This window comes from Oryctolagus cuniculus, chromosome 8 (assembly GCF_964237555.1).
Source record: "Oryctolagus cuniculus chromosome 8, mOryCun1.1, whole genome shotgun sequence".
Classification (NCBI taxonomy): domain Eukaryota; kingdom Metazoa; phylum Chordata; class Mammalia; order Lagomorpha; family Leporidae; genus Oryctolagus; species Oryctolagus cuniculus.
In genome coordinates, this window is record NC_091439.1 from 108,687,357 (window position 1) to 108,701,367 (window position 14,011).

The 14,011-nt window shown below is 48.9% G+C and overlaps 1 protein-coding gene across 1 annotated transcript in view; it reads left to right on the forward strand.

Annotated features, from left to right (window-relative positions):
* Positions 1–8,171: 8,171 nt before the first annotated feature.
* Positions 8,172–14,011, forward strand: part of LOC103350800 (cyclic nucleotide-binding domain-containing protein 2) — a 115,238-nt gene continuing 109,398 nt past the window's right edge. Inside the window, exon 1 of the mRNA XM_051820266.2 lies at positions 8,172–8,293. Coding sequence (XP_051676226.2) covers positions 8,172–8,293 — 122 coding nt within the window. The remainder of the gene's footprint in view (positions 8,294–14,011) is intronic.

The window sequence follows — 14,011 nt, forward strand, 5'->3', positions numbered from 1 at the left end:
AGGTCTTTTGATAAAATATGCACACAAATTAATTTTCAGGGCTGATTTTGCCTTTTCATCTGATTATACAAATATTTAAAGAAAGGTTATCAAGAAAAGACTTGTATTTTCTTCTGTGTGCTGTAGAATAATACCAAGAAGTTTGGCTTTGTATTTTTTTGGCTCCATGGAAAATACATTTAATGTTCATAAAGAGGTTATTTGAGTATGACAAGGTAGTGAAGATAATAAATTTTTTTCTTGCAGAATGGCTTATTTTATGGGTACTAAAATATAGGTAACAGATAGTTGTTTTTAAATAGCTTTTTTTTAATTTTGGAGATAAGGGGATTTCATATTAGTCAATGGAGTGGAAGTCATTGATATTCAACTACTTGGTATCCAACTGCTACTAATAATTTATAATAGCTATAACAGCCAATTTGTAATACTTATATAAGGCTATTAGTCAGACCCTACTCAATCAGTTTTATAATGTTATCTTATTTAATCTTCCCAACACCCTATGAGGTAAGTTTTATTTTTCAGATTTTTACAATGAAGAGACTTAGGTACAAGGTACCAGTTACCCAACTGATGTCATGTTGTAGTTGATCTGAAATTTTTTAAAAACATTTACTTATTTGTGTAGTTGAAAGGCAGAGTTACAGAGCAGGAATGGAGGTGGGGAGGTGGAGAAACAGAGAAAGAGAGAGAGATCTTCCATCTGCTGGTGTACTCCCCAAATTGCTGCATCACAGGGCCTGGGCCAGGCTGAAGCCAGGAGCCAAGAGCTTCATCTGGTTCTCCCACATGGGCGCAGGAGTCCAAACACTTGAGTCATCTGCTGCTTTCTCAGGTTTATTAATGGGGAGCTGGATCAGAGCAGCCAGGACTCAGATTGGATACTGGCACCACAGGCTGCAGCTTAACCGCTGTGCCACAGCACCAACCCCCGTCGACCTGAATTTGAAGGAAGTGAGTTTTGCACTATAGTTGTGCTTTTAACCATTAGACCACACTGCCTTGTCCAATCTGACTATGAAGAGTATTTTAAAGCTCTGCTAACAAAATAACTTATTTCTTTGGAGGTTTTGATCTGTAAGGAAAGGTACCGTTTTCTCATCTCAACTTTCTTTCTTTTTCCTTTTTTTAATCTGCTTTTCATTTTTAAGTCTTTCCCTTTTGCCTGTATCCACAAAGATGCCAGTAGCTCAGGACTGGTGAGGATGGGCTCCTCTCACAGCAGGTGTCTCGTGAGTGAATGAGCGTGGCTTATGAAAGGCCTCGTTTTCCTGTCTTACACCAACAACACCAAGTGGAGTCAGACGTTTCAAGACCAACATACAAAGGATTTCTATTGCTTTTCTTGCCCTAGCACTCTTCCCCCTATTCCGGAAGAGGAAGCCATATTTCTTAGGGGAAGCCAATCCTTGTGCCGAAGTGGAGCTGCTGCCCTGCACTTTGCTTGCCCAGAGGAATGATCACCGGAACCTGGCCCGGACTTAGCCGCTCAGAGCCCTGCTTCCTCTGGTCACAGTGCTTGGTTCAGGGCTATGCCTGTGACCCAAGCAAGCCTGTGCCTAATTCCTTGCCTCCTCGTTCCAAAGCCACCCTCTGTGGCCTCACTTTGTGAGGTTGAGGCTGAGCCCTGTGAACATTTTTCCTTTGCTTTGCAAGCAGGCCTTTAAACTTCATCAACAGCATGCGATGGAGTTACAATAGCAGCAAGAAGACACTTCTCTTTCTGGAATGGTCCCCGTGGTTGTTATCATGAATTAGGGTAGGAGCTCAGGGTCTGCACAGCAGGGTGCCCCGCTGTGTTCTCTGGCCAGGTTCTCTCCATCGGCTGCTTTGCCATAGCCTCAGGTAAGAGTGGGCTGCCTCTACTGACCTGGTGCAGCCCATCCATACCCTAGACCACAGAGCTGCTTCTGCAGCCCGCCCCTGTCCTGCGGCCGATGTCTGTGGCACCTGCAGGCGCTGACCCTGTGTTTGCTTCACCCCCCTGCTCAGTCTCATCCTGTTTGAGTCTTCACTGCCTTTATTGTTTTCACAACCCAAGTCTTACCGTTAGTAGCTGCCCTTTTGTGCCCTGCTATATCTGAACCCATTAGAGTCATTTTATGATCAGTTTTTGTTTTTAGTCACTTTCTTTTAAAAATAAAAGGAAGGGCTAACTTTTAGTAAACGACTTTTTACTGTTGAAGCATTGTTTATATTCGCCTTTTCACATGACCTGTGTGGTTTCTATGTCAAGACTGAGTCCTGGCCAAAATGAAGGTCCAACAGTTTCCTTTCTAAACTTTTTTCACAGATCCTGGAAGGAACAGATGGCCTTTTTCTTCTTGCTGGACCAAGAGCTGTGAGGGTAAGATAAGCTGGAGCTGCTGAGCCATTGTCCTCAGTGACGGGGAGGCTATTTTCAGTTATAAGAAAGGATGAGGTCATACATGGAAAGAGAAAGATGTGAGACGGATGAAGATGGAGAGAACTGTGATGACATCATCGTTTGAACATGCCCCCCCAACTCATGCAGGAGTCATTCCCCCCAGTTTTAAGTGTATGATATTAAGAGGGTGGAAACCTAATCTGACTATGGTGTTTAGGGGCGGGGCCTCTGGCAGGTGCTTCAGGTCAGATGAGGTCAGCAGGGTGGCGCCCCATGGTGGGATCCTGATGGCTGTCACAGGAGTGGCAGAGAGACCACACAGACAGAGGTGCATTTGTGTCCCTGCCACAATGTGGTACAGCCAATGCAGCCCTCGCATGAGCCTTTGCCGTTCTGTTTTGACTTCCAGCTGCCACAACTGAGTGTAACAAACCCATTTTCTTATAAGTAGCCTGCTCAGGTGTTCTGTTATAGTAGTGAAACCCAATATGGGCCGGCGCCGCGGCTCACTAGGCTAATCCTCCACCTTGCAGCACCGGCACACCGGGTTCTAGTCCCGGTCGGGGCGCCGGATTCTGTCCCGGTTGCCCCTCTTCCAGGCCAGCTCTCTGCTGTGGCCAGGGAGTGCAGTGGAGGATGGCCCAGGTGCTTGGGCCCTGCACCCCATGGGAGACCAGGAGAAGCACCTGGCTCCTGCCATCGGATCAGCGCAGTGCGCCAGCCGCAGCGCGCCGGCCATGGCGGCCATTGGAGGGTGAACCAACGGCAAAGGAAGACCTCTCTCTCTGTCTCTCTCTCTCACTGTCCACTCTGTCTGTCCAAAAAAAAAAAAAAAAAAAAAAAACAATATGTAAATACACCAATAATTTCTTTTTTGATCAAGTTCAAGTTGAGTTTCTGTCTCTTGATGATGAAATAATACTTGCTATGATATGGGGTAGCTTTGTCACAGATGATAGCAACCCCTTCACTTTTCAATTTGGCTTTAACAGTACATTTACTTTTTAAAGGATCATTTATTTATTTAGCTTTTCTGAACTATCTTCTGCCAGTGCCCTATGCATGCTGGCTGCTGTCAGCCCCTTTTTCAAGGAAGATGGTGGGGGGTGGGAGCCGCATCTGCAGTGTCCTCACTGTGATATCTAACTTGGTCTGAGGAATCGTGAGGGCCTCCCTCATCAAGGGGCCACCAGGCTGGTCCCCAAGCAGGTGTTAGCCCAGATGTCACAGGAGAGATTTGATTTGATCACTCAACAAGCACTCCTTAAGTGCTCTGCTTGTGATGTGCAGAGTACAGAGGTCTCCAAAAAGTTCATGGAAAAGACATACTATATGGAAACTCTATTCATGGATTTCAGTATTTTTCGCATCATTTAATTTTATTTTTCCACCAACTTTTTGAAGTCCCTTGTATTGTAGAGGATTCTAGAACTACCAAGCTGAATAAACTCCCCTACTTTTAGGCATCCTTTGATGCTTTGATACCTGGGGCCTCACTGACCCTAAAGGATCTTCTTCCAAGGGCAACTAATTCCTAGAGAAAGGAAGCAGCTCACCTGTGAACAACCTTTCAAACACAAACCAGGCCTGCTCTCCACTCTCCGGTGCCACCTTTATCTCACCCTCTGGGCCGTAGGCCCGGATCACCCCAGGGTCAGGTGCAGTCCCTGTACCCCAGAGCCCACTACATGATTCAAACCAGCCCCGCCCAGCCCCTGCCTCCTCCGCTCTGCTGACGGAAACTACATCAAAAGCTTTTGGCCCCAACTTTCCCCTCCCTCTGCCTCCTGACCAACCCTGGTGCCCCCTTGTTGTGGAATGCTGTGACCCCCTCTTGTGAGATCTGGGAGCAGATCAGCCCTGTTTTAATGGTAGTTGTCTCCCCACCTGCTGGCCTTGTGAATCTCAAATATCTATCAATAAAATCACTAGATTTTGACCAAGACCAGGCTAGGGCCACTTTCCTTCCCCTCTTCCCCCCAAGCCTAACTAATCCAAACTCCTTGGAAGCAGGCTCCATTCCTGTCTCACACACCACCTGTGTCCTCACCGGGGTGCTCAGTTACTTTAATGACCTCCACCCAGGGATTCTCACTCATCGTTCCTTTACGTGTAGTAAGATCTTCTTTCCCGACTTCTGCCAACTCCACTCCACTAGGCCCTGACCACAGCTTGCCCTGCTCACCTTACGACTACAGCCTTCATCTTTCCTTCTTTAAGTCTTTGTTCATGGTCAGTTCAAGCCTCACCAGATCTGCCAGGCCCCTGCAGACCCGCTCAAGTAGGTGTAGACCTTCTACTTCTTTACCTGAGTGGGTTCAACCTCTAATCACACACCTGCTTCTCATTCCGGGTTCTCCGCCCTCCTCTCGTCTCCCCTCTCGACTGTATCCCCTCGGAGAAAGGAACCATGGGATACACATCTCTGTGCTCATGGTTTCCAGCCTGGTGCCTGGCAGCTGGAGTTTGAGAACTGTTGAATGCTAGCAGACGTGGGTGGAATATAGGTTCTTGTCTTCGCACAAGAAGGAATTCAGTGTGCATGGGCCATTGTAAATGGAGATGAAGTAACAGTGTCATCTCTCCTATGTGGTCTAGACATGTGTGATTGAAGGAAAAAAATAATTCAGGGGTGAGACAGAGAGGAGTGGTCAGCAAGGTGGCAAGGTTTATGTGGGTAGGGCATCTGCCAGAACCGATGGGCACCGCTCCCGGTGGAATCTGAGCGAGAGAGTGCCCAGCCATTCACACTTGGGTAAGCAAGGCTACATAGTTTAATGCAGAGAATACACCTGACAGGCCAGGAAGTCATCTCAGGAAAGGGCTAAGAGTGAGGTCTGTATTCAGACTGGGGCTTATAAGGGCGTGGGGTCCAGTTCTTCCTGCCATTTTTCCTCCCCTTCCTCTCTCTTCTTTGGTACAAAAGGGTTTGCTGAGCATGAAATATGTAAAATTCCTCCTAAGGTTTTATTACACAGTGTTATCAGGCTGGGTAGCCCACCTGGCACTAGACAGAAGAGATGCCCCTAGGGTGCCCTTCCTTGGGGGAAGGCTGTGAAAGTTTTATTACCCAATGTTATCAGGCTGGGTAGCCATCTGGAAGAATTGGAACAACCTATAAAGTTATTGGGATAAGGGCGGGACTTTGTAGGGTAAAATACTGGGCTGCTTCCAACATGTGCATAAGTTGCTTGATTCTTTTCCACAGGTTCTTTGTTTTCCTTAGGCCCCTTTCACACAGAAAGGCTAATTTCTAACTTCCTGTCCAGGAAATTCATACAAAAATAATGGATTATAAACTCCTGTAGGGCAAGGACTTCTTACTTGTCTTTGTATATCCTGGGAGACCTATGACATGATCTTGCTTATAGATGATTGATAAACGTTGAGTGATGTAGACACAATCAATGTTATTAACAACCCTATTTGGCAGATACAGAAACTGAGGCTCATCAAACTTAATGCTTTCCCTGAAGTCACCAAGTTAGTACTAAGTGGCGGAGTTAGGATTAGTTGTTCTTAGCTCTTGTTTATATTCCTGTGGAACTATGGTCTTCCTACTTTTTACTTGTTGAATATTATCATTAGTGGTACATTCAGCCTGTGATTATAGATATATGTTTTTGCAAAAAGAAAAAAAAAACAAGAAAGGAGGGAAGGAAGAAGATGGAGGGAGGGAGGGAGGGGAGGAGGGAGGTTATTTTCTTAGACTTGTACCTGTGAAATACATGAAATCTATTCTCTTTCTACTAATAATCTTTTTTTTAAAAAAAGAAGCCAGATTCTTTGCCCCCTCTCTCGGGTTTTCGCTTGCCTTCGTCACAGAAATTCCGTGAGTGTTTCTCCTGTGCTAGGGAGGTACAGATACTGTCCCCGGCAAGATCTTGCTCTGTCTTCTGCATATGATTTTGAAGGCCTCTCAGTTTTCCCAACATCAGAGTTGCATCATGGCCTCTATTGACAACAGACACTGGGCGCGTCTCCTGTGTTGACTGGCGAGGAGGTGAAGGCCTAGAAGGTCACTGCTGCAGAAGAGGGGGAGTTGGCAGGTGTAAGGACCTCAGCATGACTCTCTCAAGAATGACAATCTTCGTAAGTTGATCTGAATCTCTTTTCCCAGAATTTTTACTGGCTTTGTTTATTGCACATGCATCTCTCTCTGCCTTGGCAGTATCTCATGAGCTATTAATAAATTATTAAACTGCAATGCAAACCCAAGTGCTAGGATTAACCCTACGGTGGTGTGTTGGGCAGGCTCTTGTCAAGAGGCAGAAAATAATTATTTGAAAACAAAACTTGGCCGGCGCCATGGTTCACTAGGCTAATCCTCCGCCTGCGGCACCGGTACCCCGGGTTCTAGTCCCAGTCTGGGTGCCGGATTCTGTCCCGGCTGCCCCTCTTCCAGGCCAGCTCTCTGCTGTGGCCCGGGAGTGCAGTGGAGGATGGCCCAAGTCCTTGGGCCCTGCACCCCATGGGAGACCAGGAAGAAGCTCCTGGCTCCTGCCTTCGGATCGGTGCAGTGCACCGGCCATAGTGGCCACTAACTCTGCCTGTCAAAAAAAAAAAAAAAAAACAACAAAAAAAAAAAAAACAAAAAAAACCAAAAAACTTAATGCAAAGAATTGTATTAAATTTGATTACCAAGAACTGCCTTAACTAGAAAGACAGAAGAAGGGGCCAGCACTGTGGCATAGACAGTAAAGTCTGCAGTGCCTGCACCCCATATGAATGCTGGTTCGAGTCCCGGCTGCTCCACTTCTGATCCAGCTCCCTGCTAATGTGCCTGGGAAAGCAGCAGAAGACAGCCCAAGTCCTTGGGCCCCTGTACCCATGTGGGAGACCCAGAAGAAGCTCCTGGCTCCTGACTTCAGACTAGCCCAGTCCCAGCCATTGTGACCATTTGGGGAGTGAACCAGCAGACGGAAGACCTCTGTCTCTCTCTGTCTCTCCTCTTTGTCTCTTTCTCTGTAACCCTGCCTTTCAAGTAAATAAATAAATCTTTTATTAAAAAAAGAAAGGCAGAAGAAGAGCTCCGAGCATGGACATAGCAACTGCAGGAAGCAACACCCACGCACAGGACTGGGGACGCAAAGGAATGCAGGTGCCATGATCACAACTTCAACATTCTGGGAAGGGCCCCAGGCGCCGGCACGGGGGTCTCTGCAGAAGCTGCTGGGCCGGGCTGCTGTTCCTGGGTTCCAGGAGGGGCCCCTGGGGCCTTGGACCCCGGCACCTGAGGCGGGGCCTCCAGTGATGAAGAACACTGTGGAGCCGGCACCGCGGCCCATTAGGCTAATCCTCCACCTGCGGCGCCGGCACACCAGGTTCTAGTCCCGGTCGGGGCGCCAGATTCTGTCCTGGTTGCCCTTCTTCCAGGCCAGCTCTCTGCTGTGGCCAGGGAGTGCAGTGGAGGATGGCCCAAATCCTTGGGCCCTGCACCCCATGGGAGACCAGGAGAAGTACCTGGCTCCTGCCATTGGATCAGTGCGGTGCACCGCCCACAGCGGCCATTGGAGGGTGAACCAACGACAAAGGAAGACCTTTCTCTCTGTATCTCTCTCACTGTCCACTCTGCCTGTCAAAACAAAACAAAACAACACTGTGGGCTGCTCTGCACCGCCTGGGCGTGGAAGCATGGCTGGGCGTGGCTCACCGGAGCAGGGAGAAGACGGGCGAGTTTTCCCTCTCCAGCCTTGCAAGTCTTCCACAGGAACCCCTCCTGGGAGGGGTTTTCCCAGACAAAAGCCACTGGGAAGAAAGGAATTTTGGACAGAGCAAGTGTGTGCCTCGCACAGGCATGATGCAGGCAGGCTCAGAAGCTGAGCGGCTGCTGTGCCTGGAGGCTGAGGGGGATTCTGTTACCAACATTTTCCAACTCAGGGTGGCTGCCTTAACTGCTGGGAGGGCGTTTACCACGTCCAGGTGGGTCTGTATTGACGCAGGTGCAACCAGGAGAGCTCTAACATACACTGTGTGTTTCTTTAGCACGGTAAATCTCCACCCAAGGATGTGTGTGTGTGTGTTGGTTTTTTTTTTTTTTTTTTTTTTTTTTGGACAGGCAGAATTAGTGAGAGAGAGAGAGAGAGAGAGTCTTCCTTCCATTGGTTCACCACCCAAATGGCTGCTACAGCTGGCGTGCTGTGCCTATCCGAAGCCAGGAGCTAGGTGCTTCCTCCTGGTCTCCCATGCGGGTGTAGGGCCCAAGCACTTGGGCCATCCTCCACTGCCTTCCCGGGCCACAGCAGAGAGCTGGCCTGGAAGAGGAGCAACCAGGACAGAATCTGGCGCCCCAACTGGCACTAGAACCTGGGGTACCAGCACCGCAGGAGGAGGATTAGCCTAGTGAGCCCCAGCCCCGCCAAAGATGTGATTTTTATCAGTATGCGGAAGCAGAGGTTCGGGAGCAGTCAAGACGGTCACTTGAGGGGCAGGTGCTATGGTGAAATAGGCTAGGACTCTACCTGCGGCTCCAGCATTCCATATGAGCATTGGTTCATATCCTTGCTGCTCCACTTCTGATCCAGCTCTCTGCTATGACCTGGGAAAGCAGTAGAAAATGGACCAAGCCCTTGGGCCCTTGCACCCACGTGGGAGACCTGGAAGAAGCTCCTGGCTCCTGGCTTCGGATCAGCACAGCTCTGGCTGTTGTGGCCATTTAGAGTGGACCAGCTAATGAAAGACCTCTCTCTCTGTCTCTCCCTCTCTCAGACTATAACTCTACCTCTCAAGTAAATAAATCTTTAAAAAAATATTTTTTTTTCTGACAGGCAGAGTTAGATAGTGAGAGAGAGAGACAGAGAGAAAGGTCTTCCTTCTGTTGGTCCACCCCCTAAATGGCCACTATGGCTGGCGTGCTGCGCCGATCCAAAGCCAGGAGCCAGGTGCCTCCTCCTGGTCTCCCATGCGGGTGCAGGGCCCAAGCACTTGGGCCATCCTCCACTGCCTTCCCGGGCCACAGCAGAGAGCTAGACTAGAAGAGGAGCAACTGGGACAGAACTGGCACCCCAACCGGGACTAGAACCCAGGGTGCCGGCGCCGCAGGTGGAGGATTAGCCTAGTGAGCCGTGGCGCCGGCCAAAAAAAATTCTAAAAAAAAAAAAAAAAAAAGAAGAAGAAGAAAAAAAGGATGGCCACTTGAGCTGGTGAAAACAGTGCTTGCTTATGCCCCGTGTCAGGAGGTAACTGGGGTGTGGCTCAGCTGTTGATGGGAAGGGCCCTGATGTCGTTCAGGTTTGGGTCGCCTGCCAGGGTCAAGTGCTGACCTCTCCTGTCTGGCCAGGCCAGTGATCTATCCAGTCCATGCACTCTCCTTCCACACTGCCTCAGCAAGGCTACTCACAAGCCCTCCACCCAGCAGAGGTCAGCGCCTGTGTCACAGTCAGGAGTAGAAGAGTGAGTGCCTGTCCCTGGCCTACCGCAGAACTGTTGTGGATACATGAGTATTCTGGAGTGCACTCGATTGGACTGTGTCCTGGCTTGTGTCCTGGGTGACCTTGGGCAAGCTACTGAACCTGTATGTGATTCCTGGTCTGTGGAATGAGGACAATAGTGTCACCTGCTTTGTAATTTGTAGTAGGATCAGTTAACCCTTGCAAAGCCTCTTCAGTAGCACCTGTCAGATAGGAAGTGCTCGGCACTTGTTAGAACTTTGACTCTCGCCAGCTGTGCCTGTGCCAGACTCCTCTCGGCCTGGGCCCTGTCCACACCCAGAGCTGTGTGCTGCTGGCTCAACTTCCAGGGCTCCCAGCTGCTTTCCTGAGCTTTTCTCCCTATCACCCCAGCCTCTTCCCTCCCCCTGGATCAGAGTGGCTGCTTAACAGCTGGCTATCCTGGCCTTCACCATCAAACTTAACAGCAATCTGAAGGTTCCACACTCATAGGGAAGAGTCTGCTGAAACCTGAAGGGTTACACTGCCTTTTAAATTGAAGATCAAGGAGCCAGCACTCTGCAGTGCCAGCATCCCAAAAGGGCGCCAGTTCAAGACCTGGCTGCTCCACTTCTGCTCTAGCTCCAAGCTAACGCGCCTGCAAAGTGGTAGAAGATGACCCAAGTCCTTGGCTCCCTATACCCACATGGGAGACCTGGACAAAGCTCCTGGCTCTGGCTTCAGATTGGCCCAGCTCTGGCTATTGCAGTCATTTGGGGGCGTGGACCAGCTTGGGGAATGAACCAACAGGTAGAAGATCTCTCTCCTTCTCTCGCTCTCTGCCTTTCAGAAAAATAAATAAATCTTAAAAAAAAAAAAACAAACAAACCCTGAAGATCCAGGTGGAGTGCATGGTGAGCACCGCGGTCACTTGCTCTCTGCAGGCTGCCTCCTGTGTTTCTTCCTCCCCGACACAGGGCTCCAGATACAGTGCTCACAGGCAATTGTCAACTGGAGGTGTTACAGGAGATTTCTCACCTGTGGACTTTGCTCCTCTAAAACTCACCCTTTACTATCTCTGCCTTGTACCTTAATTTCCAATCCAGGTTCTTGCCTCCCCCCCCCGCCATGGATAAGAATTCCAAGCAGAGGCACATACAGGGTGCAGAACTGAGAACAGGATTTATTTAAAGGTGAGAGAGTGAACATCCATTCTTGCTTGAGTGTGGGTCACCCTACACAGAGAAATATCTGTCTCAAGAGGGCCAGGGGGTGGCTTACAGGGAGGAGGAGGCAACAGCCAGAATAGTACCCCTGAGCATGGTTAGGGCTAAAGAGAGACCTCTCCAATTCTCTGACTCTTTTATGAGATAGGGGGCGGTGCCTTCATTGAGTAAACAGGGTGAGGGTCTTAGCAGGCGTGAAGCCATCTGGGAGTTTTATGGCACCTCCAAGTGGAGTTTAACTTCAATGCTAGCATAAGGGTACCTCAGCCTTCCTGGCTCTGGATGAGACAGGTGCATCCCAGGAAGGCAGGCACTTTAGATGGACAGGTAGGGAGAAGACATTGCATTGCCAGCTGGCAAGAGTTCCAGCTCTCCTAGGCCTAACTACCTGCCTGCCCATTCACACTATATTGCTATGAAGTGTTCATGAGGCAAGTTGGGTAGGAACCAGAGCACTAGCAAAGGGGCCTATGCTAATGTTTAATGGAGAAGGCAGCCAGGGTGAGGCTGGAGAACTACTGCACAAGCACATCTCCAGATGGGCTACACGGATTCACTGTGTCTTCAAGCGGTCCATGGTGGGGAAGGAATGAGATGAGCTTACCTGTTGGTTCCTTCCTGCTTTGGGCAGCTGTTGGGAAGCCCTTGTCCCATGCAGCACAGCGTGGAGGCCCTGTGGATTTAGTGTTGGAGCTGCTATGGTGCTATGGTGGCTACCATGCAGTGGAGGCCATGCAGTCTCTTATCTTCCCCTTAGAAGGGAGAGACCTCAGCAGTGTTAGGAGACAAGGGTGGTGGCAGTGGCCAAAGCTTTCCACCAAGCAAGTGGAAGGGGATGGGTGGCAAAGAGCTAGCCTTGGGATGTGCATACATTGGACAGTAATAGATGGGGAGTAAACCAGAGATGGGAAGCATTTGGAAATAAAATTAAATTGAGGGACATGGAAACTTCCAGAAGGCAATGTCTGGATCATGGATTTATAGAGCATGGGAGACAGGGACCTCTATGAACACCAGGGAACCCGGATGTGGGGAGGCAGCCCTGCCCTGGATGCCGGAGACCTGGTCCCAGTTCCCTGTCTTGCCTTAGCTGTGGCATGGCCTTGGATTGCTTCTTTATGGATCCGAGTCTCTCTTTATTTATGAAACGGAAGATAATGGGAAACAGCTTTTCTCAGTTCTCAGATGTATGTTTCAGAGAGAGAATTTTGTAGGAGTAATTTACATGGGGAGATTTTTGAAATTTTACTATGCAAAATTGAGAAATTATAATTGAGAGCATCACCAGACAAAACTTAGTTTTAGCTCAAAATATGAGGGTACTTCAGCCGGCGCCGCAGCTCACTAGGCTAATCCTCCGCCTAGCGGCGCCGGCACACCGGGTTCTAGTCCCGGTCGGGGCGCCGGATTCTGTCCCAGTTGCCCCTCTCCCAGGCCAGCCCTCTGCTGTGGCCCGGGAGTGCAGTGGAGGATGGCCCAGGTGCTTGGGCCCTGCACCCCATGGGAGACCAGGAAAAGCACCTGGCTCCTGGCTCCTGCCATCGGATCAGCGCGGTGCGCCGGCCGCAGCGCGCTGGCCGCGGCGGCCATTGGAGGGTGAACCAACGGCAAAGGAAGACCTTTCTCTCTGTCTCTCTCTCTCACTGTCCACTCTGCCTGTCAAAAAAAAAATAAATAAATAAAAAAATATGAGGGTACTTCAATAAGTTTGTAGAAAAGGGAATTAAAAGGTAAGTTTATTTTGGTACCAAAAAATCTGAAATCCACATATATACAAGGTTTTCAAAAATTTCATGGAAATTATTTATATTTTATGAAAAAACTGTACATGCTTTTCAAAGTTTTTGCACTAAAATCAATCTATATTTTTATTTTTATATATTTGAAAGTTACAGAGAGAGGAGACACACACACACGTGCACACACACACAGATTCTCATTTAGCTGGTTCACTCCCCAAATGGCTGCAATAGCCAGGGCTGGGCCAGGCCAAAGCCAGGAGCCAGGAGCTTCACCCAAGTCTCCCACATGGGTGCAGGAGCCAAGTACTTGCGCCGTCTTTTGCTGGCTTCTCAGGCACATTAGCAGGCAGCTGGATCAGAAGTAGAACAGCTGGGATATTAACCAATGCCCATATAGGTTGCCTGTGTCCAGGCAGCAGTCCAACCTGCTATGCCAAAATGCCAGCCCCTAAACTTATCTTTAATTCCATTTCCCACAAACTTTCTGAAGTCCCCTCATTTAGCATGTGCTGGGGTCCTGTGATGAGCAGTGGCTCTCAGAAATCAGCCAATCTGAACTCCAGGCCTGGCCATCTGCAGCCAGCCACACAATTGCATATAAGTCTCTTAACACCTGACTGACTTTCAGCAGAGTGCAAGCTCTGGACCCCAGGCACCCTGGTTGCTGTCCCAGTATAAGCACCAGTGAGTGATCTGACACCTTTGATGTGTTATTTGGCTTCTGTGATCTTTTTCCTTAGCTGTAATATGGGGTAATAATAGCATATAACATGCTGCTTTGCATAAATGCCCATGAAATATCTGACATAAATGCACACACACACATGTTCATTAGTATTTCCATTATTGTACAATAGGTAGGTAGAACCATGGACCCCCAGGACCTGTGTCAGCGTTAACATTCCATGATTCCGTCCTTGATTCATGAACAATTGCTATAACTGCTTAAAGAGTGTCATCTATGCGTGCAGGGCTGTACCCCTTGCCCTCGAGAAACACACAGCGGGGTTGAGATTCTGGTCGTCGTCGTGGTAATGGATGGTGCCTTAAAAGCACAGTCTATTTTAATTAGACTCTAAGATGATGAGTTATCCAGCACATTAGTCTGGGAAAAGGTGCTTTGTCACTGTGGGAGGACACACTGATGACAGATCATTACGGTGCTTTATAGATGCCCTTTAGTATTCGTTCAGCTGATAACTAATAGGGCGCTGCTGGAGCCACTGGGCACATAGGGTTTCACTGTAAATTCTCAAGTATCGAAATCATAAATCATTGCTTTGGCTAACTGCTCTTTATGGTGAT